The following is a 24,024-nucleotide window of genomic DNA, read 5'->3' on the forward strand; positions in this document are numbered from 1 at the left end:
TGTTTAGCTTCACTGCAGCTAACAGTTGCTAGCAGGGCAAGGACCTTTAAATACTGCTTGAAACCTGAAAGTACTTTAAACAGATTAAGAAATCCGTATGTGTAGATTCTCGAATAAAAAGTAGAAAGTCATGAGCACAGGGATGTCCTGCTTGGGGCCAGAGGCTGGCTTCACCAAGTAACACCCAGCTCCCCTCCTGGAGCAGCTGTCGCTCCCTGCTGCTGCTGCTCAGTGCTTCACTTCTTGCTCAAAAGACTAATTCTTGCCTAGTTTCCTCCAGACTCTCTTCAAGTAAACAGTATTGAAATTTGTTGGAGGGTTTGAGAACTATAATTTAATGAGTACTGAGTGAGAACAAAGTATGTGCTTCTTTTTATCTTAAAACATTTCATTTGTACATATCACATCAAATTCTCATAAAACGGGAGACAATTAAAAATCTTAAGATTAAAAAAAAAAAATCCAAAACCCTAAATTTCCAGTTTTTCTTCAATAAGAATATATGAGAAGACTTCTTTTATCTGTTTCCACAGTCTTTTGCATGAAAATTTAATTAATGGTCATAAACACCTAGAACTACTTTCTCCAAAGCATCCTTTAAGAGTCTTCACTTCTTACTGAGTTTATTTATTGCATGGAGATTTATCCAAGGTGGAGTCAATAACACTGCAGCTACCTACTCATCTAATCTCCTGCTCAGGCACACTCAGCAGAGCGTGCCAAAATCTGGTTAGTCAATTCCAGTTGCAGCAAGCCTGGCCTGTCCCAGTATGACAAAGGCTGAGCAAAATCTTCCCTGCAATTGCTCCTGCAGCACCAGAGGAAAAGAGAGGACATCCTTCTCTCCTGTAATTTTTCCTCTCTTTTTTCTCCCTAAATTCACAAAGAATTGTTATTTAACGCTAAGAATGGGAAAGTAAATTTCTGGTTTGGTCATGTCAGACCTGGCAGGCTGTGCATTACTGAAAGACAGCATAATAATACTTTGTAACCCAAGGAGTTTGTAACCCAAGGGAGACAATTAATAAAACAAACAAGAGGATAAAGCAGATAGATGTGGAAAACAAATTATGACCACAGCTGCTCTGAAGTGACTGGCTACTCATAATTGTTGATCTAGTCCTTTTCTCCAGCTGCTAAACTGCATAAACATGGCTAAAAATACCTTTTCTACTTTTTTTGGCTCTCCTTATTGCCTTCCCTTTCAAGAAAATATTACAAATTACCAAAGGAGTAGTGTATAGCAGAGTAAGTGGGTCACAAGCCATATTATGAAAGCACTAGTGAAAATGTTAACATTTTCTGAACTCCTTACTTAGGGAGCATATATTTTCTAAACTGGTTTATGTTTCAATAGTTTCTGTGTTTTACCGTTTCCTCCTCCTTTATTCCCCTGGGTATCTTGTACAAGCTGCTTGAGTCATATCCCACACAAGCTATGGAGAACTTTAACTACTATGGCCTCATGTCTAAGATCCTGAGAAGCAGGCAGTGTTCTTAATTAATTCCTCAGACACCCAGCAGACAGAAACTGGCACCTTTATCTACTGTCTGCTGCTCCCTTCCACTTCCAGGCGTGAACAGCCCAGGTCCAAGCTGGCAGCCTTTCCCAGCGGAAGCATTTTCCCTGAAATGAGCCACACTGAAAATGACAGGACTTGGCTGCACAGAGTTCTGGCAAGAATAGCCTCTAAACAACAGAAAAATCCCAACAGTTTTCATCAAGGAGACATGTCAGTTCCTGAGGCTTGCACCTTATTGCAGAGAGTGAGCTAAGTGCTTCCAGAATAAAATGAAGTCAAAGCAATATCAGCTTTACACAGCTGGTACCCTCAAGGAAAGCATGTGCCAATCTCACACCAGACCAGCACTAGTAAATCAGCTTTCCAAATCCAAGTGCTGCACAGAAGAGAGGCAAGAGTGCATAAAATTGTGGGCTTGGGGCTAAGGCCCCACATTTAACAAGTACCATGCCACAGGCACACAACCCTCCCTACACACAAATGATTCCTCAACAGGGATCAACTTCATTCACTTTCCAATAGCATTGACAGATTCATTCGCTTGGCCAAGAACAGGATAGGAGATGTACATCAGCAAGCAGATAATTTTGAAAGAAATTGACTTCTTTCCACAGCTGCTGAATAACATTTTATTCCCTAAAAAGAGGCAAAATTAACAAACAGTATTCATGAATGTGATACAGCCTGATTTGATCAATGTTTTCTCCCTTTATTAAGATGTTTGTTAATTATTCATTCCATAATTTTCCTAAAATGCTTGCTAAATGCATTAAAAAGTATGCATCTTTATACATTCAATTACAGGCAGAAAATTTCTATTGCTTGATTGGGGAGTCATGATGCCAACAGCTCTCATAGCTTGCCATCTTTGAAGGCAGAATCATACTTAAAACTGAGCGTAACTAGGCTTTTCATCTGAAACTGTAATTACTTTCCACTTCAGAGTAACACAATGGAGCATCTTCCTATACTTAAGCCTCCCAGAGCACAGCCAGCTTGCAAAAATCAGACAAAGAACATTATCGATTTTCTCAAGGGAGTAAGATATTTGCCTACTGTCAAGAAGAAACTGTAACTATTCATGTGTAGCAAAAGTAGATGCAGTGTCACACATCCCCATGTCCATATTCCAGAAATCACTGCAGCTGAACGAAACCTCAGTTTATTGCAAACCAAGCAACATGAAAAACAGAACAGCTTCTTGGAAATTAGTAACATATACATGAAGAAAAGGATAGCACGGGTTTTGTCTGGGATAATGAGAGGAAGGAATGAACTTCAAGGTAAATACTTGCTGTTTAAAAAGAAGTTCGGCAGAAAAAGGTCAGAGCAAGATTTGGCACACAAAAAATAATCTCACTGCCTACAAATCATAAACATGACCCAAGTCAGAGAAAAAAATGGCATCAATACTTCAGCTGAAATTGCTACTCACCTGATATACATAATGAAGAGGATGAAATTCCAAAAGGCTTCCACACATTTTTTGATATTTATACACACACAAACATATATATTCATGCTTTATCGGAATCCTTCTGTACCAAGTTATTACAACCACATCAGAGGAAGGGAGTAAGAAAAGACAAGCAAACAGGAAATGCCTTTAAAGAGCAGCTAATCACAACACTGCTTATTAAAGAAAGGAATGAAATAATTTAAAAAGCATTTCAAACCTCAACCAGTAGCTTGATCAAAACAACAAAACCCCTTACCTGTGCATTCTTATTCCTGGCTTCTCTCCTTGCTGCTTTTTCTTTTAGCCTCTTCTCCTGAAACAAACAAGATGTACAGTTTTAAAGCAAACTCCTGCACTGTTCTTATTTTTCTTTAATATTTTAAGATTAATGTTGAACCATCCAGGTATTTTTAATGTACACATTAGACTAGTGGTATTCACCCTACATGTTATTGAAAACAATAAATGAAAGATCTGAATGAGACACTATTCATTCTTCTTGTTCTTAAAGGAAATCATAAAACTACAAGAATGATTGAAGCTCATATTTTATCAAGACTTGTTACTCTTGAAGGAATAATGCAGCTCAGTAATTTAACAGAGCTAGTATTTGTAAAATAAGGTAGCTAAAATGATACTAAGATATCCAATTTTTCTTATTTCTCAGTGACTTAAAATGAAATAAAATCCACTTAACAAACTAAAATAAAAATTTTCCTAGCTTCAGAATTGCTTAAGTAACTGGGAAGTGAAAGCTAAAACATCTTCTCCCTTTCATATGTCCATTACCAACAAACACTTTACAAAAGCATCTGCTTAGTAATTGCATTGATTCAGAAACCATAACAAAGCTCTCTTAACCAAAAAGATTCTGCTACAGGAAAATTACCTAAATGCAGATAAAACTCATCCAAAGCCGCCTGCTAGATCTGTCAGTATACAGAAGTGCCCAAGGTATTTAAATCAAATGACATTTATTGCTGCTTGTTTTGTTTATTATTACACCAACTAAAGTATTCTCTCTATATTTATACTGTCAGGTCCTTGTAATTGAACATCCCTTAAATTCTTTATTTCCTGTGGAAAAGATAGAAATTCAACTGAGAGCACATCCTCTAGAAAAGCACATGGCTCCCTGTTCTTATCTTAGTGATCCTGATGACATTGGTATTGAACCTCTTTTATGCTAGCATAAAAATGTTTCTGAAATACAACTCAGTTTCTCTGAGCAATACAGGCCACCCTGGCATCAGCACATTTAGACTCAAGTCCACATAAAAGGAGACATTAACATCAGTCCAGGGTCAGCACTTGAGCACAGAGAAGGCTGAATTGCAGTTACATATCAGCTCACTCATGGGAGTAAGGAGAAAGCTACAGCTTCAGTAGTCTTGGTCCCATTTCACCACAATGATGCTGCTAAAACATATAGGCAGGTATCACACAAAGTTGTTCAGAAAAGCAGTGTTTGACAGCAGGCATGGGAAAAAGAGAACACAGCCACCAAGATTTTCAAAGTTGGTGTCTAAATCCAGGGCCTTTTGAGACATTTGCCAGGTATGTGCCATTTTCTAGTCTCCCAATTGCCCACACTACAGAAGTGTTAGCTTATTTTCAAAATCCCTTTCTGTGTAAGTCAACCTGTTCTCTCCAAATCAAAATTAAACTATTCCCCAATGCTTTGTGCAAAGCTGTCTGACTCAAACAACTCAATACACTCAGGGTTACATACCAGGGCCTTTAATGCATGCTGTGAAACTAAAAAAAAAAAACAACAACAAAAAACACACTACTGCAGACAGATACAACATAGCTGTATTATTATTTTAGGTGTGTTAAAGTATATAAAAAATGTAATTAAAAAAAGAAAAAAAAAGAGAGGGAGAAAAAAAATGGCATTTAAGGCCACATGTGCATCATATGTGACAAGAAAAGCCACCAGGACCAAGTAATGTCTGGTCTACATGCAGTTCCTCCAACAAAGTAGTCCTATACAACATGGTCATAACATGATCATCCACGCTATGATTCCTTCTCTCCCAAGTCAAATTTATATATGTTTCTGATCCCTTTTACTTACACTTTTCTAATTATTCATTAAAGTTTTCCATTTCTTCCACTCCATATGGTTTAGCTGCACATTCTCCATTCTTTGAGGGAACCACTGGGTTTCTCTCATTTTTCTGCTAAAACTGTTGTAATATTCAAACTTAACCCCTCAAAACCAGAGAGAACATAGGCAGAAAGTAATACACCATATGTTATAAAGCAGCTTTTGACTGGGACAGTTTAGAAAATTTTGGATAGAAAAATTCTGATAGAAAAATTCCATGGTGTATGAAATGTTGGTGTTTTAACTACAGCTACAGGCTTGAGCAAATATAGCAGCAAAGTTCCTGCTCAAGGGAATTATAACAGAGCCCTGAGAGGACAGCTATGAAAGAAGACTGACATAAGGACACAGAAGAGGAATACACAGGCAGCATTATAAACTGTAGTCTCTAAAGGTCAGTGAAGACACAAAAAGATTCTAAAGTTAATAGGTCCAGAGACTGAAATAAGGAGCACAAGAGAAAAACAAGACAGAGAGGCAATCACCAGGAGATGCTGTCAAGACCTGCTTTTTTTTTCCCAAACAGAGGGGAGAAAGGGTTTGGATCCCTGCCAGTGAAAAACAAGAGCAGATTTTGCAGAGGGTGCATGTATGCTGGCCCCGAGCTGGAGCTAGGAGTGCATTTCAGAAGCCAATGTCCCCATCAGGCTGCTTCTGCTGCTTGACACTAACACACTCTGAACAACACTGGCCATTCACAGGGTCACAGGATCATTCCAACTGGAAAAACACCAGGAGGTCTCTGGTTCAACTTCCTGCTCACAGAAGAGTCAGCTCTGAGGTAAGGTCATGCTGCACAGGGCTTCATCCAGCCATGCCAAAATCCCAAGGCTGGAGACTGCACATCATCTCTGGCCAGCCCGTGCCACAGCCTGACTGCTCTCACACAGAAAAATTCCCCATAAATCCATGCTGAATCTCTTGTTTTAACTTACGGCCATTGTCAGAGGTTCTGGTCCATTTAATTTGTGACATGTTAATTTACTAATCAGAACACTCAAGCGAAAAGCCATGTAGAGATTTCAGTGTATTCCACAGATGTATTTACAAACAAAGTTCTGCTCTGACAAAAACATATAACTCACTATACATCTAATTTTTACAAACTCACACTGGCTAGTATTATATTCTTTTCATTTAGTTTTTCATTTATAGTATATACAGCTCAGAGATCGTCTTGGACAGCTTTTCGAATTTACTGCAAATTATCTTTTTTCCTTCACTCTTACAAAGCTATTTGAAAAGGATGGTTAGAACCTCAGTAATCAAAGAGATGAAAATTTTTAGTCATCAACATGTAATATGGCTAAATCACTTGGCTTTAAAGAAGAGTTCCAAACTTTCTAACTTTTTTGCAATAGAACTGACAACAGAAACAGCTCTGCCTAAAAGGAGCCCAAACCATGGATAAACCTGTGTCTAATATGTGGAAGAAATACTCACTGTTCTTAACCATGAAATTAAGAAGTCTGACACTGGCTTCTTTTCACATTTAATCTCCCCCTCCTTCTACTGCTGGGTTTTAAAACAAAAACTCATTTAATTCTTAAAACTCCAACGCACTTAAATAAATGTTCTAACATTTTCATTCCACGTTCTCAACTTGAGGCAAAAAAATAATTAACAGTAGCATGGCAGCTCTCTCTAGCTGGTGAGGTCAGGAATATGTGAAAGACACATTAATAGAGAGCTTAAATCCCAAGTTTTTAGTAACAAAAAAATTAAGTCCAGCAATACTGAGAGATCTTTCCTCCCAAAGGAAATCCCCTCCTCCTTGAACCCTCTTCTTTCTATATTTAGGAGTTAATTTTACATTGTACAAAGGGTTTACTGCAATATAAAAAAATACAGTGTTTATTTCTGATATTTCTATTATGAACAGCTTTGTTTCACACAGTAATTTTTCTTTTAGCTTTTCTGAGTTGTAGAAAATTTGTACAATAAAAGTCTCCTTTCTTTCTTTTAAAGAACTGATGCATAGGTCAGATTTACATTCAATAAATTCTTTCAGCTGCTGTTTTTCCACCCTAAAATTTCACTGACCTCTTATGTTTCCTTACCTGAAGGCAAATAAAAGTTTCACTCAAAAAAACTAATGCGTATTACGGCATATTGAGCTCTGAGAGCATTAAAAAAGCCTGTGGCAAATCTATTTCCTGGAAAAATTTCATGCTTATCTGAGTTCTCTGAAGTCTTTTTATTTAAATACTCAAGAACTCGCTCAGGTTTTGATCCATCATTTTAACACTAGATTTTTAGTAACTATTCCTTTACATACTAATGCCATAATTTGGAGCTACCAACCCATTCTATTTAACAGCTGAGGTAATGGTCTACCACACAACACATCCTCACAGGTGACCAAGTTCTGGAACAAATCACTCCATTGCCTGGAAAAATCTGGCTGTCATTTGCAAATACATGTTGGTCAATAGTGGAACCTTGTCTTGGTATCCAACTGCCTTTTGTCATTTTAGTGGGACACAGCTAAACTCAGACAGTTGTGCTGCAGAAAACACAGAGTTGTTCAAAAATTCAGAGCAGCTCTCATACAGTGGCATTGCAATAGTCAAGAGCTGGTTTCCACCAGAATTTTGAAACACAAATGTGCTCAGAAAACTGACTTAATAAATGTGTTTCCCACAATTTTCTTCTCCAAGATTTCACACTAAACTTGAATTGTTTCTATGCTCATGGCTCATTGCTACATTTATATTGCTATGTAGCTTAATATTTCTCCTTACAGAAACTAGAAAACCATCTACATGCAAGCACTTCTCCAACTAACATTCCTAACAAACATTCCAAAACAAACTAACATTCCTAACTCAAGCACTGAACTGAATAAACTTATTAGTATTTCTTTGAATACTATTTTTTAAAAAAATCTGGAAGTTAACTACAATTTTGGTAACTATTAAATAAATCTTAATACCTTCAGGAAAAAAAAGCAAAACCATTGTCATTGTTTTGTGTTTGTTTTCTTGTGAGGTTTTTTTTAATCTCAATGTTTGGTTTTAGAAACCTATTAAATGATCTCATCAAGCGATAAGGTACATAGACATAATGATATAAGCCTCATCTGGTAAAGCTGACGTTTATTTAAAGGCAGGGAAACTGAAATACCTAGTAATCACCAATTTAAGGCAACACAGAGTAGGCATCAAAGGCATGAGAAAAACAGCACATGGACAATCTTAATCATTAAACAAGAACTGGAAGAAGTCTTAGAGGCAGTGGAAAAAAGGCATTCTCATTAAAAAGAAGAAAACAGAAGCTAGCAGAAACTGACCCTTAAAAGGACATTCTTGTAACAAAACCAACACAAGAAACCAGTGGACAAAGATCAAAAGGATTCCTTTCTCCACTTAGACCTGAACACAGTGAGTAAATTTTAAGGATATGGAAGTTTTTCTGAAGCTTTTAAGTGAGTTGGTTTAAATATGTACATGGATGAGAGGCTGGCCATGAGCTGTCAGTGTGCTCCCACAGCCCAGAAAGCCAAACGTGTCCTGGGCTGCATCCAGTGGCGGGCAGCAGGGCCAGGGAGGGGATTCTGCCCCTCTGCTCTGCTCAGAGCCCACCTGCAGAGCTGCATCAGCTCTGGGGCCCCAGCACAGGGAGGACAGGGACCTGCTGGAGTTGGTACAGAGGAGGTCAATGAAGGTGATCTGTGAGCCAGAACAACTCTCAATCGAAGACAGGCTAAGAGAGTTCAGAGTATTCAGCCTGGAGAAGAGAAGGCTCTGGGAAGCCTAATTGTGGCCTTCCAGTCAGTCAGCTGGAAACGAACTTTTTACAATGGCATGTATTGGGCAGGACAAGGGGTAAAGGCTTTAAACTGAAAGAGATTTAGATTAGTTCAGATTGAAGATTACAAAGAAATTGTTTACTGTTGAGAGTGGTGGGACTGAACCTACACACACACAAACACATACGGTGCAAGATAAAGGTAGCACTAATTCAAAATAGAGCTACAACAGAATTACATGATGAATGAAGGTAGATAGCGAACTAGTTAGTTAATGATTAAAAGTAATGTTTAAAGCTGTGAACTAAAATTTTAACAAAAAATCAATGGAAGCCACACTGTAAACCATGCTAGTATATTCCAGAGAAAAATAGAGGAAAATTGGCAATTTTGTGGCTGCTTTAGCCTTTGACGGGATGATGCCAGCGGAAAATTCATTATCGACAGAGGTCACAGGTTCCGGAGCTGTCTTAATGCAGCCACCCATAAGGAAACACCCAGATCAAACACAAGGAAAACTACAAAGCCCAGGGCTCCAAGCACACTGCAGCTGCAAAAGACATGTCAAGGGGAACACAGAACTGCCACAACAAGGCTCCCTCCACACCTTTCTCCTCTGAGCCAGCCTTAGCCCAAGGCTGCTTCTACTGCTCTGCCTAGGCTTAGGGTTATGCCTAGGGTTGGGTTCCGCAAACCACAAAGCCCAGAGCTTCTGAGAGAAGGCAGAGAGGTCCCTCACGTATCTGTGCCTGCTCATGCAGGCACCCAGCACTACTGGGATCCTCAGCTAGCAAAGGGTGCAGCTCCGGCCAGAAGCTGCCAGGCTGCCTCACAGAGCCTTGCACACAGAGGTCAGCATTTTGGGCTGTTGTTCCAGTACATCCTTCAGCAGGACAAGCAGCCTGGCATGGAAGCTCCCTTACAGCACTAGGGCTGGTAAAGGCCCACTTTAAGGTTATGCCTGAACTACGTCTGCCTTCACCCACAGCTGTGTCCTCCCGGCATTCATCTGACTAGTGTGTACACAAACCAGCTGGTTGGAGCCTGGTGCTAGTAACATCAAAGTTGTGGGATCAATTGCCATATGGACCATTCACTTCAGAGCTGGATTCAATAGTCCTTGTGGGTCCCTTTCAACTCAGAATATTCTGTCACCTGTGATCTCGTTTTCTTATTTTTCACATCAATAAAATGAGGTCAAGAACTCTGATTTTGCTGCAAGACTCTCAGAAAACATCCAAGGACACTTCAAGCTCTAAGTGTAGCCCATTCAGCTGTTGAAGTGAAAGATAAACAAGCAAGCCCTTGCCTCCACTGGCACCACAGGGAGACCAGATGGATGCTGCTGCTAAGGCTGAAACAGGATGCTTCTCAACCCACTTCTCAGTGTCCATCCCCCTTATCTTAATAGCTGTGCATCTGGAGCATAACAGCAGCACTGCCTGCACACAAATGCTATGGAAGAGCTCAGACAGGCTTTCTAACAAAGTAATACTCCCTGATTTATTTTACACATCTCTCCATCTATACTTCTTTGCTGTTCAGCTGAGCACTCCTCTCAGCAGTAACCTCCTTCCCTTTATATTTCGCTCCTACGCTGGCATACTCTTTACATGAGAGAATTTTATCATTCTCAGCCAGCACCACATTAAACCAACTGTACACATGGTCATCTGACAAATTCCACCTCAAAGTGCAGGACTATTCAGGCGCTTTATTTAATAAAGACCATAATCCTTCGTCGCAAATTTTTTACCCATTCAGATTACTTCCTTGGAAATATGATGCAACTTTCTTTTAGAATTAATCTAATGACTGATTTCAAACTAAAAATACTGTTTTTCATGAGAGCATTTATACTCAACCATACTGAACGGCTTGTGTTATATAACATCTATTTTATAAAATAAAAAAAATCCCTGCGGAGTCTTTTCCATTTCTTGAGCATGATATATGTTATTCAACGATTTCTTACAACACACTACAACTTTCAGAATTATTTTATAAAACTATAAACCAAACATGTTTAAATCATAACTACTCTGCCATCGACAGAAATCACTTGCAAAAGCAGGGAGGCGGAGCCTAGAGTTCCATTTGGAATGGGGCTGCTGAAGGAAGAAGTCCCAGCGACACACTGATGGTAGGGATACCTGAACGTAAAAGTTCAGGTTGCAATGATAGCCTGTTCAATGGAGACAAAGACAAGAAGGAGAAAAAGCACTGAAGTGAATAGGAAATACTCTAACCCTAATGAGCAGTAAGGCAGACAGTAGCAAAAGACGCGAACTCATAAGTCACTGACAGATGAACACTAAAGAAAGCACACAAGCACAATCTTGGGAAGATGCACACAGAACTTTCTAACCAGTAAGAAAAAGAGAAAGCAGGTTATCTATGCTTATCAGCCTCATGGGAAAGAGCAAACTTAAAATGGAGCATTTGAAAGGTACTATGAGACTGAGCAGAACGACCAGCATGAGGAAAAACCCAAGGTCAGTGACTACACAAGGGCCCTATGATGTAGGTATGAAATGAGACATATTTAGGATCCACTCTACTATTTAATGTGTTGGTGAGTGTGCTTATCAATCAAAGGAGTGAGATCTGCTTAGTCCTGCTGGTGAACATCAGCCCTTATCAGTCAACAAGAAGAAATAAGCTTGTGCTGCCTGTGCCGCGCATGTTTATGTGAGTGCAGCCTCTCTTGTCTCTGTGGATATCCAGAGTGCGCCTTGTGTGTGCCCCTCTGTGCAATACACGCGCAGGGGGCTCGCTCTGCAGCCTGGAACAGCAGCAGGCTTCATCAAAAACACCTGCAGATGAAACTGCCTGAGTTCAAACCCATGGGATTTGGGTCCCATGGGATTTGGGTCCCTTACCAGTCTGCAATCTCCCATTTCCAAAAATGAATTTTAATCATAATTCAATATATTCTTTGTGAAAATGAAAGCTATTTATTTTATTATAGTCCTTACCTAAGTCTGGTACAAAGAATTTTCTCTTTTAGCCTTGGAAACAGTTAGTAGAGTAATAATATTTGGGAGAGCAAACACACAAAGGGTGAAACATTGCAGTGTTTCCTCCTCATTAAAATCATGCACTATCCCACTAACAAATGCATTTAGGGCACAGGAGACAAACTGAAGAGTGGTATTCTGTTTCAGTACAGTTTCTAAAATAATTCTGTATTTTCTACTGAACTAAGAACAGCATAAGCAAAACTTTGAGAACATACAGCCCTAAACACCAAGTGGTACAAATCTAGATCATTTCAGTGGCACAAGGGCCACAAAATATCTCCAGATTCCTTAGAGCAACATCAGTATCCCAGGAAGATTGTGCAAGGAGCCTCAAAAATACAAAATATATATTATATTTAAAATACAAACTTGTGGTACAGTGCAGTACCTTCTGAAAGATCCCCCGTCACCCGCAGTCTAACTGAGTCATCTCTCTATAAATATATTTGTTTAAGGTCTTCCAGGGAGGTACAGAAATACTGCATCTTGCAGTATCAGACCCCTGAAGACAGTCTCTGCTTGACTTCTACTAATACTGCCCAAATAAAAGTATATTTTAAAAAATATTCTAGCTTTCTTCTCACACTAACCATTCAAAATTCACAGCATATCTTACTGGTGGGAAAGAGAGTTAAGAAATAAGGCTCCTATTCATTTTTTCTTCATTGCCAATGGGCATTTTTCTGAGCTTGAGTTAGTACAGGGAAAGAGAGGTTATTAAGAAGTGAGATGAATCCCTCTCTGCCACTATTTTCCTCATAACAACACTGCATTTTCAGTTGAAAACTTGAAAAATGGAGTGCCAAAACATGTTCTGAATAGTTTCTTCACTTTTCCCTTTATTGTTGTTTATAACATTATACACATTTCAAATGGCTTTCATTAAATAGCCAATTAATGCAGAATTCTTTTCACATCAACTTGATCAGTGTTACTGTCCTTCCCTTGTGCTCAACCACTAAAACTTACTATGCTTCCAAAACTTCAGTAAGTAATAATTACACTACAATTATACCTCAGAGTTTTATTTACTTCTATCCATCTGATTTTCAGTTCTTCCATATCTGCAGAGCAAGGAGAGGATAATAAAATGTGAGACTCATGAAGGAAACCTAATTATAATGCAGATGCTTTGCAAGTTGCCACAAGCCTTAAGGCGCTGCAACACACAACTCCTCTAATCCGAGCATCTCATGAATGCATCAAAACATTTTTCTGATCATACAGGAAACTGTGCTCATTTAAATTACATTCACAAATGGATTTAAAAGCAATGGCCTGTGGATACTTCTGAATAGTTTTGTTCTTCATCAGAAACAGTTTTGCAAGGAAAGTTCACAATAAGCTTATGTGCCATATTCCCTTAAAAAAAGCTATTTTAGAGATGTTTTGATTTTAAGAAGTTCACTTTTTTCCCAGAGACCTCTAATCTTCAAGATTATACTGCAGAAACCTTAAGAAAGGGATTCTCAATTGAAGATGACCTATAAAAGTACAAGTTTTATGAAAACACTGCTTTTCCTACTCATTATCTAAATCAAAACCTGAACCCACCTGTAGATAAAAAAAGCCTGATGAAATAACATCTGCATTTATAGCCTTCTGTAAATTGTTTTGTTATTATAAGTCACCATTTCAAAGCCAATGTAGAGACTTATTAACACACATTAAGCTTGAGGGGACTTCATGATTATATGTAAATAACCAAGTATCAGACTGCTACATTTGATAAATTAGAAAGAAAATGCATTTTTCTCTAGTGGTCTTCTAATCCTAATAACTTTAATAGATTTAGCATGTTTCAAAACTTGATTTAAAGGAAAAAAAACCCCAAAAAAACAAACAAACAACTGCCACACACACACACCCCCCAGGAAACTCAACGAGGTATCAGCTGCAGTAGGGAAGAAAAGGAATTACAAAGAGGAAATATGAATTAAGATATATCTGAAACTTGATGTAAGTGAAGGAACAGAAGAAAGTTGAGTTGATGAAAATGTTAACCAAAAGCACAAAGTAAAGATGTAGCCATAGCTTTTTCAAAAAGCTAGGAAAAAGAGAGTTGTTGGAGAATTCAGCAGCTAAGTCAGAAAATCAAGAAACAGAGATGTCACATCTGATATTGGAACATGTCAAATGAAAAAGGTCTTCAGCAATCTGCTTGCAGGAAGGAAATTTAAAGAAAGATAGGAATTAAATAATTAGCATTACTGCAGAAAGGACAGGTCAGATAACAAAGTTCATGTTATGACATGATGTATTTTGGCTCACAATGAAGCACAGAGGATTTAAAAAGAAGCAATGACAGTCACAAGTGATGGATTTAGGACTTTGTATAAAGGGTTCTGCTGAATGCCAACAAAGGGATATATAAGATGGGATTAAAGTATGTGACTTTAAAAAGCTCCTCTTTCAATGACACAAGAAAGGGCACTAAGACATACACACTTACACGAAATCCAAAGTCATGAAAATAAAGTCTCCCAGTCTTTTTACTGCTCTCACATCCTTTACTGGTAACACACTTGAATATTTATCTTTTAGGTTTCACCCTCTCACTCCAAATGAGGGCAAGAAATAACTTAGACCACTTGCCTGTCAGGCTTACATAAACAACCAAACTTTTAATAACAAATTCAGACAATCATCAGGCACCTGATCAGGCTTCCACAGCATAGTCATGATACACAGACTTGCATAGTTCTTCTTCTTTATATCACTGAGATGTTAGCCAAAGATCCAGACTCAACTAGTATCTGCTGCTGAGCAATTATCTTTTGGGAAGGGAAACCTTATGAGGTGGGAAAAATTTTAAATACCATTGGGAAGTCACTTGGAAAATGGCCACGTAGCTCACTTTTATCGTGAGGCAGTTCAAATTTTCCCCTGGCATTCTTTCATTAATGAAGGTCAAATGACTTGTCCATTAACAACACAATAAATTCCAAAAACATCAGTGAAAAAACAATGACTGAAATGGCTAAAATAATGTTTATCTATGACACTTACCTATGATTTCTGAATTATGCCATAGAACTTCCCCCTACAGTGTGAATTTTAAAAATTACACATTTTCTGGTAATGAAAAAATTGAGTAGTATCTTCTCTAGCTAGTAACTATGTAGGTTCTTCATGAATCACTGGAAGAAGGCGTCTTCTGGTCACAGGACCAGTTAAAGACGATCCAAAAAGAAGGAGGTATGCCTGTCTCTCCTTGGATGAGACAAAAGAGCAGGGCTTAGCATATTTTCCCTATAATTACTACTGCAGCTGTTTCCTGAGCAGCAACAGTTGACTGTCAAGAACCCCAAACATAAATGAATGACTTTGTAATAAGGAAGAGCAAGAGAATCAATCTGTATGTCAGCCTTACCTTATATAGCCTGTATTAATTAATACATGAAATGAATTGGTATCCTGAATGTCTTTTGTAGTGGGGAGAGAGATTCATCTTTAACCACAAAGGTTAGTGAGACAATGGGACAGCAAATGAGGTTCTACCAGAGTAACACCTATCACCTTCCTGCCCTTTCTTTCTTTGCAAGTTTCATCTTATTTAAATTTGGATGTTATAATTCTAAACTGTTATAAGACTATTCCAAAAATTAAATGACAGTCAGGTAACTGAATACTTCATTATGTACACAGAATTTACATTTGAAGTATTTTTCACCTCAAACTGTAAAGTTTCAAATAAAAAATCTGAACAATGTCAGATGTGTGTCAGTCATGCAATGACTGAATGGCAGCCCTTAATACTAGACAATAATTTCACAGGATGTCAAACAGAAGTCTTCTTATATTTTTTTAATCTATTTCCTTCTTTTTTATACTATCATTTTTTTATTTTATTTCATTTCATAAAGGATAATAGGTGGAATGTGAAAATACACATGCACTAATCTCCAAGAAGCTTCATGTATGACACTTTCCATAATTAAAAAAAACCCAATGACATTGATGTGGCCAGTCTGTTAATTTTGTCTGTCTCAGTTTTGAAAAGAGGCATTCTCTTTTCATAGTATCTCCACAGTTTAAGTATTTTTCTTCAGTGCAGGGAAATATGTGGTCAACATCATTTGTTTCCCTCTGCACTATAACAATGAAGCTGTGCTAACAGACCAAGAGATGAAGTATTTTATCACTGAAGTCTGATGTCAAACCTACAATGGTGCTACTCAAAGTTTATGAATCTGCTAGAGAATAAGAGATTGACTGCAAAGTCATAGAATCATTCTCTCCTCCCCTATTCATTAAGTGCATCCTTGAAATCTGATTGCATTGTTTTCTGTAAACTTGACTATTATTCCACTTAGAGCACAGCAAACATGCTTTCTTTTCACCTCCTATCAACTGGAACCCTTTGCTAAAAATGATGTGAGATTTTTTGTATTTGTCAAACGACTGCAACAGGACTAGACGAGCAGACTCTAATTAAATGTGTGAAGTATGCTTTGCCATTAGCTAGGATACTTCATAGCCAAAACATGACCTGAAGCTTTCACAAATTCCTTCCAAATTATTTTGTTCAAATTCAAACCCTCACAAACACTGGAAGATCTTGCACTAACTTACAATCAATAGAAAGTCAAACTAAATTAAGTCAGCATTTACAGAACAGGACAATAAAACAACACTTTCTAACACTTTGTAAATTTGAAGCTTTGAGTATAAATCAGCTTTTAACAACATATAGTCCTGGAATCTTACAACCGTCCATTATCTGGAGAATGCCATATCCATCTCACAATCACTAACAGAATGACCCCTGAGCTCAAAGACACAGCTGTTTTCTATACGACAGGTACACAGCAAGGTCAGAAAACCTTGCTTTCGTCCATAACAAATAATAGAGAAGTAGGTGGAAAACTTGTGGTCTGCAACTTTTAAAGGGTTTTAAACACCAGGGAGAAGCCAGGCTGCAGATACTGATCTTTTCAAGTCACAGCCAAAATCATATAACGTAGTTTGAGTAATTCATTAAGTAAATTCTGATAGTCCTAAGCACACTAACACAAAAAGTTAACACTTTGGCCTAGCTGAAATGTGACACTAAATGTTGAGCAAATGGTAGTGTGAAGACATTTCAGAGATGCCTTCCACTGCCAGCAGGTTTTAGAGCGCATATGAGTAATAATACTTTCTTTTGGTGAAACAAACCCTTCCAGTGAACACTGCTTTAAGATACTCTTACTAAATTCACCAAACATTAAAGTTGTAAATAAAATTCCACTGTTACCAACACTTAATGCTGAATAAGGCTTTGTGCTATCCAGCAATTAAAAGTCTTCCTGTGAGCAGTGTAGTCCTGAATAAAACTGAAGAACTTAAATGAACTTGTACTACACTTATTTCACAATGTATTTAAGTATTTTTCCTCACTGAGCAATCCACAGCACAGTACTTCTGTACTTCAGTAATTGAGGTAGAAATTAACTTACCCTATGTTTTTCCTTTACTTTCTTCCTATATTCTTCTTTGTCAAATTTGTCTTCTTCACGCAGGATTTCTTTGGCTTTATCTAGGTTGATACCATTGGCATCATCTTCCTCATCCGCTTGTGCCAAATTGGATTTCTGCACAGGTGGCCACTGCTGCACTAACTGAATTAGAGATGCCAGCAAGAAAAATAATGGTTAGAACCATTTTTTCCACATCACACTTTTGGTGTCTTAAATATTCCAATACATTATTTTTTAACACCAAATAAAAAAGTCATCTGCAAAGGAAACAAATTAATGAACCTTATTTAACACCACATTCAGCTTAAAATTATTTTTTTAAAGTAAGTGTCTCCATTAGATCACATTATTTTTTAGTGAACTCACTTCAATCTCTTCCCTTATTTTGTCCTCTTTCCTGACTAGAACAAGTAATTTCTAATCCTGCTATTCATCTGAGGAGAAAAAACTACTTGCTCTCAAGAAACGACTCTCAGAAAAAGAAGTGAGTAAATCTAAACAGTACCTTTCACATAAACAATCAACATTCCAACATATTAACCAAGACAAAAATTGGACAAGTCTTTATTCCAGAACACACACACACACACAAAAAAAAAAAAAAAAGACTGCAGATTCATGTTTTGAGGGAAGCAAGGAGAACAGACATGGAAGGGTTTTTTGATTATTGTTCTAAGACTGTACTGGAAATGTTTGATGATTCATGCTGATGAAATGTTGGATGGATGACACACTGAACACATCCAGCTTCCCTTAAATATCTGAAACTCTGAATTCAAGACAAAGACTATATATTCACCAAAAATATCCCCATCTATCTTATGACCTAGTAGCTTACACCCCGTGGTATGAGCACACACCTTCAAGGGAAAGTCTTCGTAAAATCATTCTTGCTCATGGATTGGTAGAGTACTAACTCTTGAAAGGAAAGTACATGGCAGAAAATATAGAATGCTTTTCAGTACAAATGCAAAACCAAACACATTTAGGACTCCCTAATGCACACAGGCTGTTTATTTAACAGGTACAGATAAATCCAACCCATTGTTTCACATCCTTTTGTAAAATTGAGTTTGTGCAGTTGTATTTTCTAGAAAGATACATTTTTAGAGGACTTTATCAAAGAGAAGCATGTGGAATAGAACAGTAAAATTTCAATGCACAATTTTACACAGCTCAGGGAGAAAAAAAACAAGAACATCCACAGATGCAAATTTTGTGTTTCTTTAAATGTCATCCCTTTTATATTGTATTGCTTTTCAAACTACAATCTTTGTGATTTGTTTCTCTCTCCATTCTTCCTCCGTTTTGCTTCATTGCATAGATACCTAGAACATTTGCATATGAATTTTAAGTTGAGACAACAGCTTCTGAATATCTAAAAATATCTGACACTGTTTTCAGTCAATGGGGCAACCTCTAAAACCTTTTACATTCTGCCTAATGTTAGTAATTATGCATATGGCTACACTCCCTTCAGCTGTAATATAAAAGGCTTTATTTTGTCAGAAAAAAAGCAAATTATATATTTGTAAAGGTGACCTCTCTTTATGCCTTACTGAAATTATTATAAAGACGGGAAAAAACCCACCCTACTTTTATCTTAGTGCTGGAAATGGAAAAACACCATGCACAGCATCTGAAGCTGTGAAATGAAGTTACAGAAAAGTCCATGGAATGTGGACACTTGCTAGTGAGGTTATTTCCACAGGGAAGCCCTAGAATGACTAGCATCCACAATAGTTCCTTTTAGTATAAAGTCAATAATTTTTTCTATTGCTCTACTAAAAGAACAAATCAAATAACTGGCAAATTTCCAAGCGCTGCTACACCAGCACCAGTAGGCCAAAATTTGGTACTTCCTTAGCTTTTCTAACAAAACTTTTAATCTCAAAATAGTGAATGCTGGGAAGAAAACCAGGGTCTTCTTTTAATTCCAGTACATTAACTCAAGACTTGTGGGAGCTTTGGCAAACAGCTACAGGAAAATTGTTTTACATTTCTGTGAGAAAAAAACCCAAGCTCTTGATTCCACCTGAAACTGAAGATAATAGGCAGAAAAGATACAGTTCTGTACATCCACTTATAGCTCTCATACAAGTATCTTACACATACAAAGATGAAAAAAGGTCAGTGCTCAACATTTCTCTTTTTCTCGCTGGAACTCAATTCTAAATGGAAGCTGAACTCTTCTGCAAAAGGTAAGCCAATTACAAATACCACGCATTTTTCAGAAGCGTCTCTTTTTATACAGATATAAAGTACATTTTTGACTTTATAGAAACTACAACTTCAATTCCCACCAAAATGCAATTACTTTTAAGTGATCTTACCTCTCCATCTTCAGTAAAAACTATTTTTGTGTTAACTTTAAATTTCTTCTTCAAGATTTTTTTGGCTTCTTGGGTCTTAGTTGCTTTTTTCTTCATCTTTAATTTTGATGTGGTCTGCATAAAAGACAGTAAGGTTTCTTATGAGTTTTTTACTAGTCATAGAGTATATACTTCAAACTTTCTTAAAAGTAATTAGATGTATGAAAATTTAATTCCTAAAACATGAGTAAGAATCATTTCCAGTAAAAATCAGCCCGCGAACCTTTTCATAAAAGCACTTTAAGCAGGGTGCATCATCAGAAATTCATTTACTCTAATAAAAATTTAGCATAATTTAAATTCTGCCAGCGCCAGGACACCTGGCTCATTCAAATCTCACTAATCTTTTAAAGACAAGGACACCAGATTCACTAGCTTATGCTGTTAGCAAGCCTCATCAGACAAGAAATCCAGTAAAACGGACTTGAAGCCAGTAACTACAACTGATCAGAGACCAGTTTCATCTCACTTGCCATCACATTGTCCCAGGCACCACAGTAAACCAGGCTGAGCTATCTGTGTGTCAATGAATGCCACAAGTGGCCATGCAAGAATACTCCTACTTCATAACTTTGTCTCTTGCAGAACATCCAGGAGGTGTTTAGAATTAAATACCATTTAAATATCACAAAAGTTACTAGCATCATAAAAGAAAGTAGGGAGAAAAAGTGATGAAGACTCCAGAGCAACTAATGAATGAATCCACAGAAACAGTGAAATCCACAGATGGCCAATCTATGTTTCCCCAAGGCACTCACCTAGTGGCAACATCAAGGAACTAAAGAATGTGGAGATTCACCACCCCCAACTCTTCTTCCCAGAAATCTCCTTTCAAGAAAAAAGGCTGAATGTGTTTGAACATCTACCAGGGCACAATACACAGAGGACATTTTAAGCAGTAACTGACATTACAAAACTATTTATAGCAAAAATATTCAGAGGGAATATGTGGAGACTCCATAGGAGAAGGCCCACAACTCATTCATCATCCCATAAAGACTGCAATCTCTCCACTACTGGGAAGAAAAGTGCCTGAAAAACAGTCACTAAACTGTCTCAACTTCTAATAAATAACAGAAAGCAGTCAAAGCAACAAGAAAGAAAAAGAAAAAACTGAACTTTTTCTCACTTTCATTCTTTATTTTGGTCATTTTAATCAGTTTCCACATTCTATACAAAATCTACCATAAAAAGAAGCAAAAAAAAAAACTAACTCAGAAAGTCATTGTCATTATGGTCAGCACACTAATGCACTGAAATATGAACTATAAAAGAGAAAAATTACAGTCCTTCTAACAGGAAAAATGGCTTGTGACAGCTACTGCCTGTGATATCAAGTAATGACCATATCTATTATAGAAAACAGTAACAGTAGCAGCACTTTTGTCCTCAATATTGTCAAATGATTTTTGCTACATTGTGCAGCTACCACAGGTTAGGTGCATCTGTAACAGCTCAGAAAGCTGTGCTCATTACTGCTGCTTACCCTACAAACAAATTGTTTCAGATGCTGCATTAGCACAAAACCCTTCTGTCAAAATACAGACTACTTAGTAGAACAACAGGAGCTGTCCAGAGGAAGAATTTAAAGAGAGATGTAATTCAAGGTGGTGGGACAATACTATTCACTACCACAGCATTTTCTTTCAGCAGCTGCTTTTGGCTTTCTTTTTTTAATAAACAGACCTTTATTTCAGTACTGCCAGTATTATTGGTATCAGCATAATATGCTACTATAAAACAATTACTGTAAGATTGAAATTGGTACACCAGTACTTTGCAAAATTGTATTTAACTGTGAATTTCAGCTGTTTACATTCCTTAAAAAGGGTTTTCCCAGCTAAGGAGCACAAATATCCAATGAGCTGTCTTTACATGCACAGGTAGGCAATGTTTCCAGTTGTACCTTGTTCCCCCCTCCTTCCTCTGAGTTTGATACAGTCAAGTTGCATGGAAAAAAAATGGGATAGTACAAAATTTCCAACAAATAGAAGGAACAAGAGGAGGAGAAGAAAAAAAATGCGAAGCTAAATTCTCTCACTATAGACTCAAAAAGCATAGTGTAGGATCACTATGCTATCATATCAGCGAGTCCGGCAGATTTATAATATTCCTTGTGTAGCATTACACAAAGGGATCCAAATTTTTTAAAACTTACAGAAAAAAAAGCATGAGTATAAAACATTACACACTCTTTAGATAATTAAACTGTGGTTTTTATTAGGGCACTGCATTGGGTTTGCATGGCCAGCTTTTGGTACCAGGAGGGCTGCAAGGGTGCCTTCCATGAGAAGCTGCCAGAAGCTTTCCCCACGTCCAGCAGGGTCAGTGCCAGCTGGCTCCAAGATGAACGTGCTGCCAGCCAAGGGCCCATCAGAAGTGATGGTAAAGCCTCTGTGATAACATATTCAAGTAGGAAGTTATGGCACAGATGTAACTGCAGCCAGAGGAGAGGGCAGTGAGAACTCGTGAGAGGAACAGCCCTGCAGACACCAAGGTCAGGGCAGAAGGAGGGGCTGGAGGTGCTCCAGGCACTGAGCTGAGAATCCTCTGCAGCCCATGGCACAGACCACGGGGAGGCAGCTGTGCCCCTGCAGCCCCTAGAGGACCCATGGGATGCAGAAATCCACCTGGAGCCCATGGAGGAGATCCACACCAGAGCAGGGGGATGCCTGACAGAGGGCTGTGACCCCATGGGAGGCCCATGCTGGAACAGGCTCCTGGCAAGGACCTGCAGACCCATGGAGAGAGGAGCCCATGCTGGAGCGGGTTTCCTGGTAGGACCTGTGACCCATGCTGGAGCAGCCTGCCCTTGAAGGACTGACCCACACTGCAGCAGTTCACAGGGAACTGTTGCCTATGGGATGGATTCACATTGGACAAGCTCATGGAGAACTGTCTCCCATGGGAGGGACCCCACACAGAAGCAAGGGAAGGACTCCTTTCCCTAAGCAGTGGCAGGAACACCATGTGATGAACTGACCACAATCCCCATTCCCTGTCTCTCTGTGCTACTGGGGAGGAGGAGGTAGAGCGGAGAAGCAGGGGTACAGGGAAGGTGTTTTAAAGGTCTGATATTACTACTCATTATCCTGCTCTGATTTTGTTAACAATAACTTTAATTAATATCTCTAATTTAAGTCTGTTTGGCTTGTGATGACATTTGTTGGGTGATCTCTCCTGGTCCTTATTTCAACCCACGAACCGTTCGTTATATCTTCTCTCTTCCCTGTCCAGCTGTAGAAGGGCATGACAGAGAGGTTTTGGTGGGTGCCAGGCATCCAGTCAGGGTCCACCACTACACTGGTAGTTTAGCTTTCTGAGCACACTTAAAAGTTGATGGCTATCAAGGCTCCTTCAGCTTCAGAGACACTCTGACTGACTCACAGTTTAAGACCAGATGGGCTCAGATATCAAAACATTTTCATCACAGATGTAGGCAAATTTTTTCAAACTACTTGACTTTAGTATTCAGCAGTAGAAGAAGGGACCTTTGGTGCGTTAGGCAGTGGTTTCTGACATAGCTTCCCTGTTCCAAGGGGGAGAATACATAGTCCAGGGTAAGAGTCAGGTTGATCAGCCATGGAGTGTACAGAGTTCTGGGGCTACTGTGGGGTCCCATACATGCTGCTTTGATTCACTTCTGGGGATCTCTTTCACATTCTTCTGGAGTCCCTACATAATCTTAAAGTGTCCTTCTTCTGTCACTTAACCCTTTCGCTCCATGTGTCTCCAGCAGCATCTTTCAAAGGATCTATTCCCCACAGTCTAAGAGCCTCTTACTCCCTGTTGTTTTATATTGAACATACCTCTGCCAGATGTTTCTCCAAGTGGCTTAAGTCTTGATGCAGGATGAGTTGTTTAAATCCATCTGAGCTCATGGCCTCCTCAACGACCCATGACACCCTGTGACCCCCTCATCCAAATTTCTAATGCCGCTGCCTGTCTTTGCTTTGACCTCACATTTGAAACATGAATTTCCCATCGAGCAGGAGTCTGATTCATCTATTTAAAAAGTGAAACACCACTGGATATGAGACCTCAGGCTTTCCTAATCTTCAGTGCTAACCCTTGGTTCCCTGTGTGTTCATGCCACTCTGCTTTCTCATTTCCCATTTTCATCTCTTGTACTGGGAGATACTTGAGCACGGACAAGCAGCAGACTGACATTCTCTAGGGCTTCACCTTTTTTCTTCACTAAGAGTTCACCACAGCAGCAGGCACCACCAACTGCTGGAGGTTGCCAGAAGATTCCCTGTCAGTTGTTAACCTTAAGTTCTGTAGAGAATACAAAGGTAGCAGGAGTCCTGACTCCTCTCTG

The 24,024-nt window shown here is 38.5% G+C and overlaps 1 protein-coding gene across 1 annotated transcript in view; it reads right to left on the minus strand.

The window, feature by feature from the left end:
• The window catches only part of LOC115903072 (probable ATP-dependent RNA helicase DDX10), a 61,831-nt gene extending 38,247 nt beyond the window's left edge, over window positions 1-23,584 (minus strand). Inside the window, exons 1-4 of the mRNA XM_030947219.1 lie at window positions 23,513-23,584; window positions 19,665-19,778; window positions 17,311-17,472; window positions 3,239-3,295 (exon numbers count right to left, since the gene is read on the minus strand). Of these exons, the coding sequence (XP_030803079.1) occupies window positions 3,239-3,295; window positions 17,311-17,472; window positions 19,665-19,778; window positions 23,513-23,584 (405 nt within the window). The remainder of the gene's footprint in view (window positions 1-3,238; window positions 3,296-17,310; window positions 17,473-19,664; window positions 19,779-23,512) is intronic.
• Window positions 23,585-24,024: the final 440 nt, after the last annotated feature.

This window comes from Camarhynchus parvulus, chromosome 1 (genome assembly GCF_901933205.1).
Source record: "Camarhynchus parvulus chromosome 1, STF_HiC, whole genome shotgun sequence".
Taxonomy (NCBI): Eukaryota; Metazoa; Chordata; class Aves; order Passeriformes; family Thraupidae; genus Camarhynchus; species Camarhynchus parvulus.